At 56.6% G+C, this 15024-nt stretch overlaps 3 protein-coding genes across 3 annotated transcripts; 2 read left to right on the top strand and 1 right to left on the bottom strand.

The window, feature by feature from the left end:
• Positions 1–3296: 3296 nt before the first annotated feature.
• Positions 3297–5061, top strand: EsH8_II_001385 (alpha-amylase; the record flags this gene model as incomplete). Its single annotated transcript, XM_083264683.1, has 3 exons — positions 3297–3510; positions 3612–4436; positions 4511–5061. The coding sequence occupies 3 exons, from the start codon at positions 3297–3299 to the stop codon at positions 5059–5061; spliced, it is 1590 nt and encodes a 529-aa protein (XP_083122005.1).
• A 4710-nt stretch (positions 5062–9771) lies between these two features.
• Positions 9772–11476, top strand: EsH8_II_001384 (FAD-dependent oxidoreductase; the record flags this gene model as incomplete). Its single annotated transcript, XM_083264682.1, has 2 exons — positions 9772–11309; positions 11410–11476. The coding sequence occupies 2 exons, from the start codon at positions 9772–9774 to the stop codon at positions 11474–11476; spliced, it is 1605 nt and encodes a 534-aa protein (XP_083122004.1).
• An 84-nt stretch (positions 11477–11560) lies between these two features.
• Positions 11561–14626, bottom strand: EsH8_II_001383 (uncharacterized protein; the record flags this gene model as incomplete). Its single annotated transcript, XM_083264681.1, has 1 exon — positions 11561–14626. The coding sequence occupies one exon, from the start codon at positions 14624–14626 to the stop codon at positions 11561–11563; it is 3066 nt and encodes a 1021-aa protein (XP_083122003.1).
• Between the last annotated feature and the right edge of the window lie 398 nt (positions 14627–15024).

Raw genomic sequence — 15024 nt, 5'->3', positions numbered from 1 at the left:
TGGGAATCGGACGGTTCATCTCAAGTGGCACAACCGTTTATGCTTGACGGGCGACGGTGTGGCACTATGTTCACACTTGTGAAAGAAGGATCGAGTCGGCTCGGTGGATTGGGCGAGCTAAGCCAGGAACATGTTGGGCCGCCTGTCGGATCGTGACAGTGACGTCGTCTCGCGGCAAGACTAAGGCAGGCGGGAAGATAGGTCGGCCAGGGCCGGATGGAAGGATTTGCAGAAGAAAGGATGAGAAGCAAATCAAGATTGGTGTCAGCAGCGCACAAAGTTGGCGTGAGCATGTACGGTTGGTGGTGCAGTGCAGTATGCAGGTGCAGTGTAGTCAGTGGCACAAACGCAGAGAAACTGGGGCAGACTGTTGGGGTGTCCGGGAGGGATTGGAGGCCGGCGGGAGCTGAGCCACAATGGGGTCGTGGATGTGTGGGTAAGCGTGGCTTAAACTACCCAAGTCCCTCTTGGCGGTGGTGTCCGCACAGCACCAGCCACATATCACGAGCCCTCCAACCGTTTTATTACTATTGTTGACATCCTTGCCGTTCCGCAAGGATTATGCCCCATTATGTTCCACACTTCAGGTACTAGTTCCATGTCGCCCCCATCTTGGCATCCACTCAGGCACAAGAAGTATCCTTAAATCGGACGGTGCGGCCGGGGCAGGGACCAGGGTTCGGAGTTGCACCTGCACTCTGTATCCATTAAGCGGCCGGGGACCCTGGTATTCTCCTGTCACGGCGCAGGACTTGCCGTGGCAGTTGATCGTCCGTATCACCTTCTACCAAGCGCGGCCGGCGCAAGCGAGCGAGTCAGGGCCGAGAAACGGGTAATTATGGCCACCAGCGCCCTGCTCAGTGCTGGCCCTTGGCTGGCGGCGCTGGGCACTCGTCTAGGCGCGCTGAAACAGGGTAAATGCGAGGGAAAAATACTGGCAGAGAAATGCAGTAGAAAGGGGACGGGGGGCCAGTCTTGTCGAAACCAGAAGCTTGGCCGAGCTGAGCTCCCTTTTGGCGGCGGAGTCGAGCCTTGCCTTGCCCTGCCCTGTCCTGTGTCTCGCCGTTCCCCGTTGTTGTTGATGCTCCTTGGGTTTCCAGGAGGCTGAGGAAACTCGGCTCGACTCAGGAGCGCGCATCCAGCAAAAAGCCGTCTCGAAACCCGCATATTGCGCTGCGAGGGATACCCCGAAGCATTTATAGAGTTTGGCCAAGGAGGCACCAAGTTGACGTTCCATGCCGTTAGACGGGGTTGTGGGATGGTCCCCCCTTCCCCTCGTCCTCCCCCCCTTCTCAACTTTTTGAAAAGGGGGGGAGGGGGGTGCTTACTCACGAGTGTTAGGATGCCGCCGTTAAGAGAGAATGAAAGCATCCAGACAGACGTGTTGATTGGCCTTGACATCTGTCGCCAAAAGCAACGCCCGTTCGGAGGACAGAACCCGTACAGGACAGGGAAAGGAGGTGGCCAACGTTGTTGTCAAGCGACGAACCTGCGGCGCAGACAAGCAAACACCAAGCACCCGCCAATTACAACAAGCAGCCACCAACTCCATCAAGCACACCAAGCATACCAAGCACACCACCAAGACACCACCAGAGAGCCCCAACCAGACCTCTCTTCCCGGTTTAGTAACCAAAACTTTCGGGCGGTGCTTGCAGTGACGGTGCGGTGACAGTGACATTGGACAGCGGCAGCGACAGCGACAGCACGCCGCGCCCGCCAAGGTCCTCAACCTGCGCACTATCCACGCTTTACAAGCTCCCAGTGCCACTGCCGAAGGTGACGCCCCCTTGGCGTGGTACCACCAGACCGCATCGGGACAGGTCCACAGTGTTCCAAGGTTCTTCCAAGGCCGCACCGTTGGCGGCGCTGGCGGCGGCGCTGGCGTTGCTTGGCAGGGGAAACGAGCCTTTCTAAACAAGCTGGGCCTTGTACTAGCCCCATCTGGAAATGGCTCTTTTCGCCTCCAGTCCTCACCGGCCTCACCTGCTACATGATTAATTGCCATACTATGTGTGCGTACGCAGCAAATTCGTATGCCATGTCTGTCCCGATACATACGTAGGTACCTCGAGTCGGGGCATCTCATTACATTACACTACTCTACTGCTTCTCAATCAGGTGTGGGACGCTCCAATCACCCCCTCGACGTCCTCCAAGCTGTGCTGTACGCTGTGCTGTGCTGTGCTGTGCTGTGCTGTGCTGTGCTGTTTGCCCAGTCCTCGCACCATCATTCACCAGTCACACACTCCAACCACAACAAGACGATACCCACATCCGGCTGCACTATCTATACTATGCATTTACTCTGCCACCCCCAGCATCCTTTGCCGCAATATCGCTATGTCTGGGCACGAATCAATCAGCACCTTAACCAACACTCTGGCTTTCTCCCTTCAGACAACCACCAGTCTATTTCGTGTCTCCTTTCCGTCACATTGCCATTACTCACTTCGCAACGCATCCCATCCGTACTTTTGGCCGGCACCCACTCGCCTTCCACCAAGTCGCCTCCCTTCCCCCCCTCCCATTCTAGTGTAGCGCTGCCACACCTCCACACCCCCCGGCTTGGCCTCCGTATCGACCATCGTATCCCCCGTGGTCACTCATGTTTTTTTTGCTTGGGCTCAATTTCCAGTCAACCGCTTGTTGGTCATGGTCGTTGACCATTCCTGCCCCCCCCAAGTGGGCCTCTACTTCCCTTCTCATCCGAGGCATTGACATTTACAGCCAAGTGCAGCCCAGTTGCCAGGAACCGTCATCTCGTCAAAGCCCATCCGTCTCCTCGGCCTGTCGTTCCGTGGCCCCCCCTCGTGTCTTGCCTCCTTCTCCGCGCTGTCTGTCTCGCGTACATTGCATACATCGGTTCATCCGTAGTTCCGCCTTTTCGTGCACTGCAGCGCGATCTCTCTTGTTCTCCCCCTCGTGTCAACAATGCCAATGTTGTCTTGACGCGCTTCGCCCCTCTTCTCTCGCTGCCAATCGTCTCCACGTAGTGTCTAGTCTCTCGTTTAATCTACCCGGCCTTTCCACCCCTTTTCATCCAAGGGCCTTCACTCGTCCCAAATTCACTAAAGGGTTCCCCGTCCATTCGTTCCCCGGTCCACACCCGACTCACAGTCCCTCTTACATCCCAAACGTCTATATCGTTGTGTGCGCGCCGCAGTCTCTTCCGACCCTATCCATTCTTTTCATCCCGCACGCAGCACCCAAGCGCAAAAGCCATTCGTTAATCAACGCCCTCAAGCGGCGCAGTCGTTCTTTTTAATTCAACCTCACAGAGACCTTCATCAACCATGCGTGTCTCAACACTGGCGTGGGCCGCCGTTTCGGCCCTCTCTGCCCTCGTCGAGGCTGCTGACCTCGAGGAGTGGAAGTCGCGATCCATCTACCAGGTAATGATCGATCGTTACGCCCTCACTGATGGCTCAACCGACCATGAGTGCGAGCTTTACAAGTTCTGCGGCGGCACCTGGGCCGGCCTGACCAACAAGCTCGACTATATTCAAGGTCAGTGCAGTGACATGACTCCCCCAAACTTAACTCTGCCGCCCTCCCTTCTCAGCCGCAATTGCCCACCGAATGAACTCACGGCTGACCATGGCGCGCAGACATGGGCTTCACTGCCGTCCAGATCAGCCCCATCGTCAAGAACATGGATGACGACACCGCCGTCGGTGAAGCTTACCACGGTTACTGGTCCCTCGACAACTACGCCCTGAACGACAAGTTCGGCACCAAGGCGGACTTTGAGAACCTCGTCAAGGAGCTCCACGCCCGCGACATGTACATCATGGTCGACGTCGTCGTCAACAACATGGTCCAAAAGCTCGACAGCCTGCCGCCCAAGCTGGACTACTCCGAGTTCAACCCCTTTAACGACGAGAAGTACTTCCACCCTTACTGCAACGTCACCGACTGGGGAAACACCACCGACTACCAGGACTGCTGGCTCTACCCCTATGGCGTCGCCCTCGCCGATCTGGCTACCGAGGAACCGGTTGTCGTCGACGAGTTCAACAAGTGGATCAAGGAACTCGTCAGCAACTACTCCATCGACGGTCTCCGTATCGACGCCGCCAAGCACGTCAACGACGCTTTCCTGCCCACCTTCGTCAACGCCTCCGGTGTCTTCGCCTTCGGTGAGGTCCTGACCGGATACACCCCGGACTTCTGCCGCTACCAGACCCTGAACCTGCTGCCGGGTATGCCCAACTACCTCGAGTACTACCCTCTGTCCACCGTCTTCTTCGAGGGCGACCTCAACAACCTTACCATTCTCCGTGGCGAGGCTCGTGACAGCTGCACCGACATCTTCGCCCTCGGATCCTTCGTCGAGAACCACGACATGCCCCGCTTCGCCGTCTTCAACGACGACATCGCTCTCGCCAAGAACGCCATGGCCTACATCCTGCTGACTGATGGCATGCCGACCGGTAAGACAACGGCTCGGTGCCACCCTTCCCCGCTTAGTGCCGTGACAGTAAACTAACGCCCCCTTGTCTCATAGTCTACCAGGGCCAAGAGCAGCACTTCAAGGGCAACTCCACCCCCTTCAACCGCGAGCCCCTCTGGCAGTCCAAGTACGACACCACGGCGCCCATCTACGTGCTGACCAAGACGCTCCTCAACACCCGCAACCAGCTGCAGACCTTGAACGCGGACTTCACCACCACGGCCTCGGAGCAGCTCTTCGTCGAGGAGACCCACTTGTGTCTCCGCAAGGGCCCCGATGGCGCGCAGGTCGTCTTCTGCATCACCAACAAGAGCTCCACGGGCGACAAGTACACGCTCAGCGTCGGTGGCTTCAACCCCGGTGATGAGGTTGTCGAGGTGCTGTCTTGCACGACCACCACCGCCGACGGCACCGGCAACGTCACCATGTACATGGACAAGGGCGAGCCCAAGGCCGTCGTCCCCCTGGCCGCCCTTTCCGGCACCCAGATCTGCGTCAACGGCACCACCAAGGCCAGCGAAGACAGCGCTGCCGGCTCGCTCGGTGCTAGCATGACCCTGGCTCTGGCCTCGGTCATGGCCGTTTCTTTTGCCCTCCTGGCATAAGCAACTGGAGATTCCAGTTTGCGAATGAAGGAAAGAAAGCAAAGAAATAAAATAAAAACACGGCGCGACTCTGGTTGGGGGAAGGGAGAGAGGTGTACTGCGAGCCAGACACATGTTTGCTTTTTTCTTCAAATGTCGAGTTCGTGCACACGGAGTTTGGATAACCACAGGCGGCTATGATGACGCAGGCTATTATCTCTTTCTTATCACCCTCTTGTGTATTTATTATGCTCGCGGCCCAAGCCCCGCGAAAAGCTCTCGTGTGGTCTGGTGAGTAATGTATTCTCTCGTACACGTTGTATTGTTTTATTTGCCCTCCTCGCGGACGAGCCCCATCATGACACCGGGTCGGCAGACTCAACTCACGGCACGCATATCACAAATAGTCTTAAGGTAATTAGTTTAGCTGGCGCTGAGGGATTCGTTTGTAGTGATACCAGACCACCAAATTCAAAAAAGTTGTCAAAACATCATCTAGAAGCGTGCATGTTAAACAGCTGCGACTGTGGGCTCCGAGGCCCGGGGGCTGGCCATCCCACCGGTCGATATTCCAAATGGCTCGTGCAGTGAGAGAGAGAGACGGTATGTGTGTGTGTGTGTGTGTGTGTGTGTGTGTGTGTGTGTGAAGACGGTAGTGGCGATGGATGGTGGTCTCGCTGCAATTCCCAATTGGGAAAGATACACACCAGGCTTGCTTGGCAGCAGCAGGCGTCGACCGCCCATCGATCGGTACGTACGGTTTGAAACGGAACCCGGCGAAGCGATTGCGACGAAAAGGACCGGGGAGGCGTTGTAATTGCATAAAATGCCCACAGCAAGAGAGAGCCGGCTCCCCTCTCCCAACCCCGGCCGCCTAATCCCAATCTTAATCATTTGATCGGCCTAATCCGTCCGTGTTCGGAGTGCTCCGTAACGAACTGGGTCGTGCCCTGGTCCAGGGAGACCACGTGAGCAACAGAAAAGAAAAGAAAAAACACAGATAGGGAAAGAACCGTATTGTTTAAGTGTAAAAGGTAACTGGAGCATGGACCCTCTCCCCTTCCGGGTTCTCCTTGGGGCGGCCTATTCCACGGGGATTTAAAAAAAAAATAGGGGTGATTTTGGGTCTTGGTTTCGGTCGAGTCGGTCGGGTCGGACAAGTCGGAGCCCTCAGAGGGTGGGTCCCACCCCCCTCACCGTAACGTACCTTGCATAAAAACGGACCGGCCCCGTTTCTTTTGGGCCGGTAGAGAGAAAGAGAGAGGAGACAGTACATAACAATAAAGTCCTACGATATGGGGTGGGGAAAGATTCCTTTTCTGGTCCACACCGTTTTGTGGGTGGCTGCTAACGGGGCGTACAAGGTAGCACATCTCTTTCCCTACCTATCCTATCCCATATAGCGGGCCCCACGCCCGTCTGGCTGCCGTCCGATACGAACGGATCAGCGCCCCGTTATGCCCGTTGGTTGGTCGATAGCATCTAGGGGAGAACTTCGGTAATGGGGGGATTTATTTTAATTTATTTCATTTCGCCAACCTGAGAGGGTGACATTCGGGTTCGCGGGCAGATGACTGGACATGATACAGCACAATACACGCACGTCCGCGTAGAGGTGCGCATACAAACTCACGAACAAACACAAATACGGGCACGCATGCACACATAACGCGCGCCATCGGGGAAAGCTGTCCGGCAATAGGGTGCCAGCCAGCCAAGACGCGGGCGTGCGTGCATGCTGCTACTGCTTGCTGGCTGTTAAACCTGCTGCTGACTACTGCCGCTGCTGCTACTATGACAGCCTGCGTGCGTTCCTGCCTGCTTGCCTGCCTGCCGTAGCGTATGTAGACCACCCACCCACTTGTCCCACGCCGAGAGATAAGACATACATACATCCATCCCACATGCAGCAAGTGCTGATCATCATGGGCGTCTGCCATCGTCTGAGACTCCATGCGGCCGCCACGAGAAGGCCCGGCACATCACACCTGCTGTTTGTTCTCAGTCTGATACCCGCGGGTATTGAGACCTTCACCCTCTTTAGCCCCAACGGGGTGTTGGTAAAAACAACGAAATTCAAGATTTACATGGGGGGAAAAGGTCACGGGTGTGATGGTGGCATTGGTCTTGACGCGCGCGTTCCTTGTCCCCCCTTCCCCCCCATCCCCCCTTGCGTCCCATCTGCACACTCATGCCAGAAGGGCTAGTTGACGTGCACAGGTTTTTTTTTTTGGAGGCTTCAAGAGGGTGGTCGTGATGCAAGAGAGGCTGTCGCTTCCAAGGAAAAGCAGGAAACAGACACCGATGACGGGTGCTTTCAAGGCATGTCCGTCTGACTGTTGAGGATTTCGTTCACAACCGCATATACGAGGAGCGGCGGCTGGGCCGATGGGCGGATGGTGACATTTCGCGGGGACCCTGGAGGCCTTTTTTTTTTTTTCCTTTCTCTTCTTTTCTTTTTCGATGGAACATTTCGTGTGACTGGGGGGCTGCCTTCCTTCGATGGAGGGAAGGGGGGGGTTCACCGACGATCTTCGCTCTGGGGGGTGACATTCGGCTCCGCACCGTCTTGTTTCGTTTCCCAAGCTGAGAGGGGACCTGTCTCTCAATGGACGTTTCGTTCGCGAGGCGGGCAAAGACAATCACCAATCTATTTTTGAAGAGGGCCTTCAAATGTCGATCCTTCTACCGCCCAAGCTCCCCTCCACTCCAACCCTTCACGTCCCCGCTCGAACGGACAATTCTTTCCAGACTTTCTTTCTTTTTTCGACACTACCATCTGTGGTGGGGCCGGGGGGAGAGGTCGTCGTTGTTATTTTATGTGTAATTTTGTTTCGCGATATCCCTTGGGAAGCCCAATGTGCAAGTACGGCCGGTTGCAAGTCAAAACACGGGTCTCCCGTCAGTAAGGGGGCGGGAGAGTGCTCCCCGCGGGAACACTTTCCAACCACTCAAGGATCGACGCGAGGCGCATCTTTCTGGGTTTTTGAGACAATGTCTTGCTTATCGAGGAGCTTGAAACCTTGGTTCTCGGGAAAAAAGACAGATTGGGCGGGGGGCAGGAGGAGGAGATACCGGTAGGCCTAGCCTTGGTCCTGTTGCATTTTGGGCGCTGGATGACATGGCGATCCTGTTTTTTCTTGCTCCCAATGGTCTCCTGCAATGCGGGCTTTTCCGGCGTCCGGGCGTGCAGCTTTCTTCAGCTTTGCCGGGACCTTCCCTTCACGTTTTGCTGCCTTGATCTGCGGCCAAAAGATTGCCATGTCTTGTCTATCAGCAGGTTGGTGACTTATCTCCGGAGGGCCTGACCTGGCTCCTTGTGACGTGATAGCCCGCTTGGTTCATGTTTGCATTACCGTAGTAATGCGAGTTTGCGCATTTCTTCAGAGGCCATTCGGGACGCGGGGACTGCGCCCCGGGGTTCAGATCGCGCCGCGTCCCCGAGGGATCGGCCGAGGTCTGAACCATTTCCAAGACGTGCCCCCGTCCGGCCCAGCCCAGGAAGAGGGTTTCATTTATTGCCACTTCAATAACGGCCTGAGATTGGGCGTGGAATCGTTGCGAGCGGTTATCACCTCTATGTCAAACATTCTCCCGGTCCCGTACGTAAGTAAACATGCAGCTTCTACAATATAAACAGCCGATTAGTCTAGTAGGTACACATATTGCTGGTTGATCTGGAGATGCGGTCGTGTGTAGTATTTCATCATATACTCTCTACCTCCGACGGGAGAAGAAAAATAAGCATATATAGAATGAGTGAAAGTCAGGCCAATATAAAACAGTAAACGGAGCACAAAAACGACAAAAAGAAATGCGCGGATGCGCTTCTGGCTGGTTGTTCCGAAACCGAGAATCGAACTCGGGGCTATGCCTAACCTCTCAAGAGATGAGAGGGCATCATGTTGGCCACTACACCATATCGGAGTGAACTGTGGTTGCCGCGGCCGGTTTGAGCCCTAACACTTGGCGGGGGCGGCGAGCCGCAGTTCGCGGCGCCCGCTGGGCTTGGGAAAGGGCGGCGTCAAAACGGACATGACTCAACTGACTGCCAGCTAACCCGCCGGGTGGGTGCTGGAAGCGGTAATTACGCCCCCAAACATACTGCCGGGATGTGAAATGCTCTCTCTTGACCTTGGCTGCTCGGTTTGTAAGAGAGCGTTTTTTTTCCCTCTGTTTTTGCCGACGACGTTTATTCAAGGTTTTCCTTCGCAGCGAATTGAAAGGTATTAAGAAAAAAACCCAAAGTATGTCCAATTACGAGGAAGCCCGCCGCGTCCATGGTCCGGGCGTCGCGTTCTTGCGGAGGATGCAGCCCTACGAGCGAGCCTTGTTCTGCTCTTGGTAAAAAGCCACGTGCCACGCCGCCCGACACCCTATTTTAAGCTTCTAATTGGGCAGAGTCCCGCGACCAACGTCAGCGGATTACAATGGCAAGAATGCTGGATGTCGAATTTGACGAATACCTGATGCTCCCGTGAGGTCATTGGACATTTGGTGCTCCCTTGGAGAAGCCGAGGGCGAAAAAAGGCCGGATTGAGGAATACGGCTTCTAAATTCTTCGTAAAAACATAGAACATGAAATTATTCTTACATGAATAGGAAAGAAACCCAAGAAGTTATATCTTTGTTTCCTGGGCGTCTCCTACGTCCATTATCCTTTCCAGACCTTAATTTGAACCCATTGGGCATATAATATTATCATCCGGAAGACGGACTTCTTCTCCGGCCATGGCACATCCGGCCCCGAGGATTGTGGGTATCTGCGGCGCCGCCATCGCCGGCCCTACCCTCGCACTGCAGCTCCTGTCCCATCCGATCCTCCGAACCCTCTTCCGTCCAGTCCTCTTCGACCAGTCTCCGCCCCCAGCACCGGTCCGCACAGCCAGTAAAGAAAGCACAGCGAAGCCGAGTCCGGCGTACTCCCCCTCCCCGGCAAACAGCAACCATCGCCAACGCGCCGGCGCCTCAGTAGCCCTCCTCCCGAACGGCCTGTACCCTCTCTTCAACCTCGGCCTCGTCCAAGCCCTCAGGAGACACGGCCACGAATGCGACGACCTGACCCTCTGGTCCGGACCTTCGTCTCTGGACCATGTGCCGGATGCCCCGCTCACCCACCTCAAGACCATGGTCAACGGGATGTGGTCGCACGACATGCAGATGGGCGCCATGTACTTCGAGCGCGCGAGCCTTCAGTCCCTCCTTGTCGACCGCGTGCGCGAGCTGGGCGGCGAGGTTCGCTGGTCCAAGAAAGCAATCCGTTTCGAGCCTCTTTCCTCCTCCGCCTCCGCCGGGACTAGCAGCGCGAACCACCGCGGCCAGACCCGCGTGACCTTCGCAGACGGGACACACTTTGACGTCGACCTCCTCGTCGGCGCGGACGGCGGCTACTCCCCCGTCCGCCGCCACATCCTCGCCCAGCGCGACCCCAAGACCGCCGAGCAGCGGTGGCTGCCGCATTCCATGGGCATGACGGGCATCTACGGCATCTCCTCCGCCGACAGGATCCCCCCGACGCACGCCCCCGAGCGCCCGTTCTCCGAGTCACACAGCGTGTGGCTGCCGCGGGGCTTCCTGGCCACGGGGCCGTGTCCGGGACGGATGTTCCGCTGGGACCTCATCCTCCCCGAATCGGCGCCACCGAGCCCTTGGTCGGCCCCTGACGAGGCAGAGCCCCGCCCCGGGGCGAGCCATGCAAGCCCGCCTGGTGCAGCGGGCAAAGGGGCTGAGGAGGCGTGGCAGGCCGCCATCGTCCCGGGCCCGTACCCCAAGCCCACGACCGTCCGGATCCTCCGCTCGCACCTCCGCCTCCGGCACCCCTTCGCCGGCGACTTCGCGACGATGCTCGCGACGGCGGACCGCATCATCCACACGCCCCTCCGCCAGCGCGTGTGGAAGGAGGACGAGATCCAGTGCACCAGCGCCAGCGGCGGGGCCAACGTCGTCCTCCTCGGCGACGCCGCGCGGCTGATGCTGCCCACCAGCGGCCAGGGGACGGGCTTCGCCATCGAGGACGCCACCGTCCTCGCCGGCATGCTCCTGAAGCACGCCGGCCCCTCTTCTGCTTCTTCGGCGCCGTCTGCGCAAAACGTCACGGGTGATGAGGGGCTCGGGGCCGCCGTCGAAGAATACGCCAGGCTGCGGCGGCCCAGATCCGAGCGGATGGCCGCCGCGGCGTCGTGGGTCGGGTCGGTCGGCGTGGGCTCGACGTGGTACTACAGGCTTCTGCGGTACTGTGCCACGAAGCTGACGCCTGGCGCCGACTTGAAGTAAGTTATTTTTCTCTCTCTACGGGGGTTCTTTTCTTTCGTGGGCTTCCGTGTGATCGTTTTCTCTGGATATAAAGTGCTGATTTGCGTACACAACCAGGACCAAGAAGACCAGAGACCCGTGGCCCATGAACGGGCGTTTTGACGTGGAGCAGCGGGAAAGGTAGATTGTGGTTTATCACTGCTTTATAGTGTCGTCGAACACAGAGAGGTGTGGGTTTGATTTAGAGTTGCTTCTACATCCGACTCGTTCACCTGAGTCTTATTCTTGTATACTTACACCACTCAGCATGTCCCATCTTTGTTACTATCTCCCCATTCATAATCCCGTGAACATAGGCCTCTCCAATCAGCCGATGCGTCCCGTCGTCATACCGTGCTAGAACATACGGAACCTTTGCGCCCTTGATGATATGGACCTCGTAGACGCACCCCCGCTCCGAAAATACCGACTTGGGCCCCAGTCCCACCAGACCTCCCATTGTGGTGAACATCCTCCTCCCCTCCAGCATGGTCCTCATCCTCTTCTCAAACGCGTCGATGCCGGCCCTCTCGTCCTCGGTGAACTGCATCAATGCTCGCTCCCTCCACTGCCCGTCCACGGAGGCCTGCGGGTCCCCTTCGTACCCTCGGAACTCCTCCGGCGGCGCTGCCCCGTCCATGAGCCTGTTGAGCCTCAGTGCCCTGGGGAAGAAGCGCTGGCCGCTGAAAGTGAACCCCATCTCGTTCTCCTCCTTCTCCTCCGCCTTGGCCAGCTCCACGAGATTGTTGGACTCGAGGGTGTAACCGACAGTGTCTCTCGTCAAGGGGATGTGCTTGCCCTTGTAGACCGCTGCCCACACGGCCAGCGTGGTCAGGAGGCGGCGGGCCGCGGCACCTCCCTGAGTTGGCATCTGGGAATCGAAGTACTGGGCGAGATGCCACATCTCCAGCAGGTTGGCCTCGACCCAGTTCGAGAAACCGTGCCCGAGAGCCGTTGGGGCCGGATAGGTCACCGCCTGGTCGGGGCTGAGGAAGAAGCCCGCCGTCGGCTTCGGGAGGGTGTTTCCGACCAGGGTACGCCACACTGCTTCGATTCTAGTGATTGCCCTGATCGTGTAGTTTTTGTGGCTGTCGTCGCGGGTGTCTGTGCTTGGGTACGCTTCGTTCGGGGTGTGGTGGTTGTCATCCAGATCGCGGTCGTCTGAGTCGATCTCAGCGGCGCTCAAGGAAGTGCTGTTGCAGAGGGCGTGCTCGTCTGGTTCCTCATCTTCGTCTCCACTTCCTGTTCCGTGTGGACTATCGTCTTTTCTGGTACTGCCATGCTCTTCAGAGGAACTCGCGTGGCTAGTGTCGGTTACCTTTCCTTCCTCTTCACCACTCTCTCGACCCGAGATCTGTTCGCTATGCTGTTCTACTTTGTCGACCAAGGATTCATTCTCATTACCGTAACTTTCGTGAGTCCCGGTGCCAGCTCCATTTGATACGCTGTCCCGGTCACTACAATCCTTCTCTGCTTCCTCATACTCCTTCCCAAGTGCGCGTACCAGATCCGAATCAGTGTCATCGAAGGAGACTTCGTCTTGCTGCTCAAACTCCCCAATCGGATACTGAAGCGGTATTCTGAGAATGGTTTTCAACACGTTCAGGACCGTATCTTCAGTGTCTTGCTCCACCCACTCGCTTGTAGCGACCGCGTCCAACTCTATGGACTCGACCTCCATCGTGTCGTCGGAACGGATGTCAAACCATGCCTTTGTACCAGGGCCAGACGCGCAAAACAGCACGTCGTCATCCCCAGTATCTAGCGGCGTGAAGGGGAGTCGGGTGCTAAAGTCGGGCACCCACCCGGGCAACTGTGGGATCTTGGTGTCGCAAGGTTCCTGGACCTGAGAGAGAAACGAAAGCGACTTCGTCGTTCTTAGGATCGCCTCTACCGTCTGCCTAAAGACCGTCTTCACGTCAACGCTGTAATCCGGGATCAAGGCCAGCGCTTCCTTGTCGAAGGCGAGGTTGAGGAATGCAAAGACCTTGTCTCGTGGATCTGTGGCATCTGTGTCTCGGAACAGGCTCAGGACACGTAGCAGAGGAGGATATTGTGTGAATATATTGTCCCCCTCTGTCCTAAAGCGATATATAAAGTCTCTGATTGAGGTTGCGAAAGACACGCCATCCATTCCTTTGGTCAAAGTCCTGTTTCTTTCTGCGTTCTTGCCGTCGTCATCGCCGTCGTTGTCGTCATCTACGAATGCAGCCAACTTCCGAAGTTGTCGAGTGTTGTCAGACAGGGGCTCGCCGTTCAGGAGATTGCGTCCGAGCTTCAGCATCTCAAGATTAAGGCCGGACTTCTTCAACGCCGCGGCTACCATGGATAGCCACTCCCAGGAAAACATGACGCCGCCGTGGACGACGGTGATACTCTCCCTCCCAAAGATTGCCTCTTGCGTAACCCAGGCGCGCCGGAACCAGGACCGCTGGAAAAAAGAAAAGACGGCAAACCAGTGGATGAGGTCCATGCCTTCGAAGGACGACAGCGTTTTTCTCTTCCCCGACGTCGCAAGAATGTCAGATTCGTAAATCTTGTCCAGCCCCTCCATGGCATCATTGGTTAGTCTGTCTGGAGGCCCCAGCCAGGCAAATACTCTCTTGGCCTGTCGGAAGATCCGGCTCATCAACTGGACCTGGGAAGTCCTCTCTTTCTGATTATCCTGGTTGATACAGAGAGCATCGATCCAAATCGGGGCATCGAGAGCCTTGCGGAGACTGCTGTCCTCGTGTTCGTCATCTTCCGCCGCCGCCGACCTAAGCGAAGAACTGAACTTGAAAGAGCGATACTCTTTGAGAAAACAATACAGATTTTCTTGTAAATAGACCAGGTGGCCATCTATCTCTATCGGCTGCTGTGCTATTTGTAGGGCCGAGCCTTTCACTCGGGGGATCCAAGGGTGCCTCTCGACGTAATACTTCATGGCGTAGTCGGTGTTGTATATCTCTACGCCCCCCGGCCACGAGGACTTGAATACGAAGGGTAGCTTTGGGAAATCTTCAGGCAATTTAATTTCTTCCGGAGCGGGCGCTGGCTCTTCCTTTGTAGTGATCGGGTCTCCCCAAGTGTAAGACAAGGCGACGTAGGGGGGTGGTGTCTGGGCCCTGTCGTCAAGATCCAGGCCGGTCATTCTGCAACGGAGGACATCTGAGCCAGAGGGAAGGATTTCAACGAGGCGGATGCTCGTCGGCGTGGGGAGAGGGGGGTACTGGAAAGGAGGAAGCTTCAGCAGATCGTCCGCCGCCGGCTCGAGTCCTGGATCAAGAGATCCGTGAGTCTTTGTGTCCGCCATATGCCAGAGCTATGTTGAGATGAACTTGAATAGAGATAAGTAGAGAGATATTGCGGTCTTCGCTCTGATAAAGAGGGTGATGCCTAGTAGATATTTGACGGCCTGATGGGGCGGTGCGCCTTGGCAGTGGTCGTTATACCTGGTCTTGTTTTCAGCTTTGCAACATCCCGACCACGTGACGGAGAAATGCTCTTTTCAATGGCTGCTTGTAAGCGCCGGCACCTGCATGATGCGGGAAACTATTTGCAATATCACCATCGCCGCGGCCGCGGCCACCGCGCCTAGTCCCATAGGCGAATTGTGCATTGCGCTTGAGAGCCTCGTTGCACCACGCCGTAATTGTAGAGCCGGGCTTCTGATGATTGAACTCGTATAGAGCACAATGGGGAACGAAGCAA

This window comes from Colletotrichum jinshuiense, chromosome 2, assembly GCF_051148585.1.
Source record: "Colletotrichum jinshuiense chromosome 2, complete sequence".
NCBI lineage: Eukaryota > Fungi > Ascomycota > Sordariomycetes > Glomerellales > Glomerellaceae > Colletotrichum > Colletotrichum jinshuiense.
The sequence above is the reverse complement of the archived record's forward strand: the minus strand, read 5'-3'. Positions and strand labels throughout refer to the sequence as shown.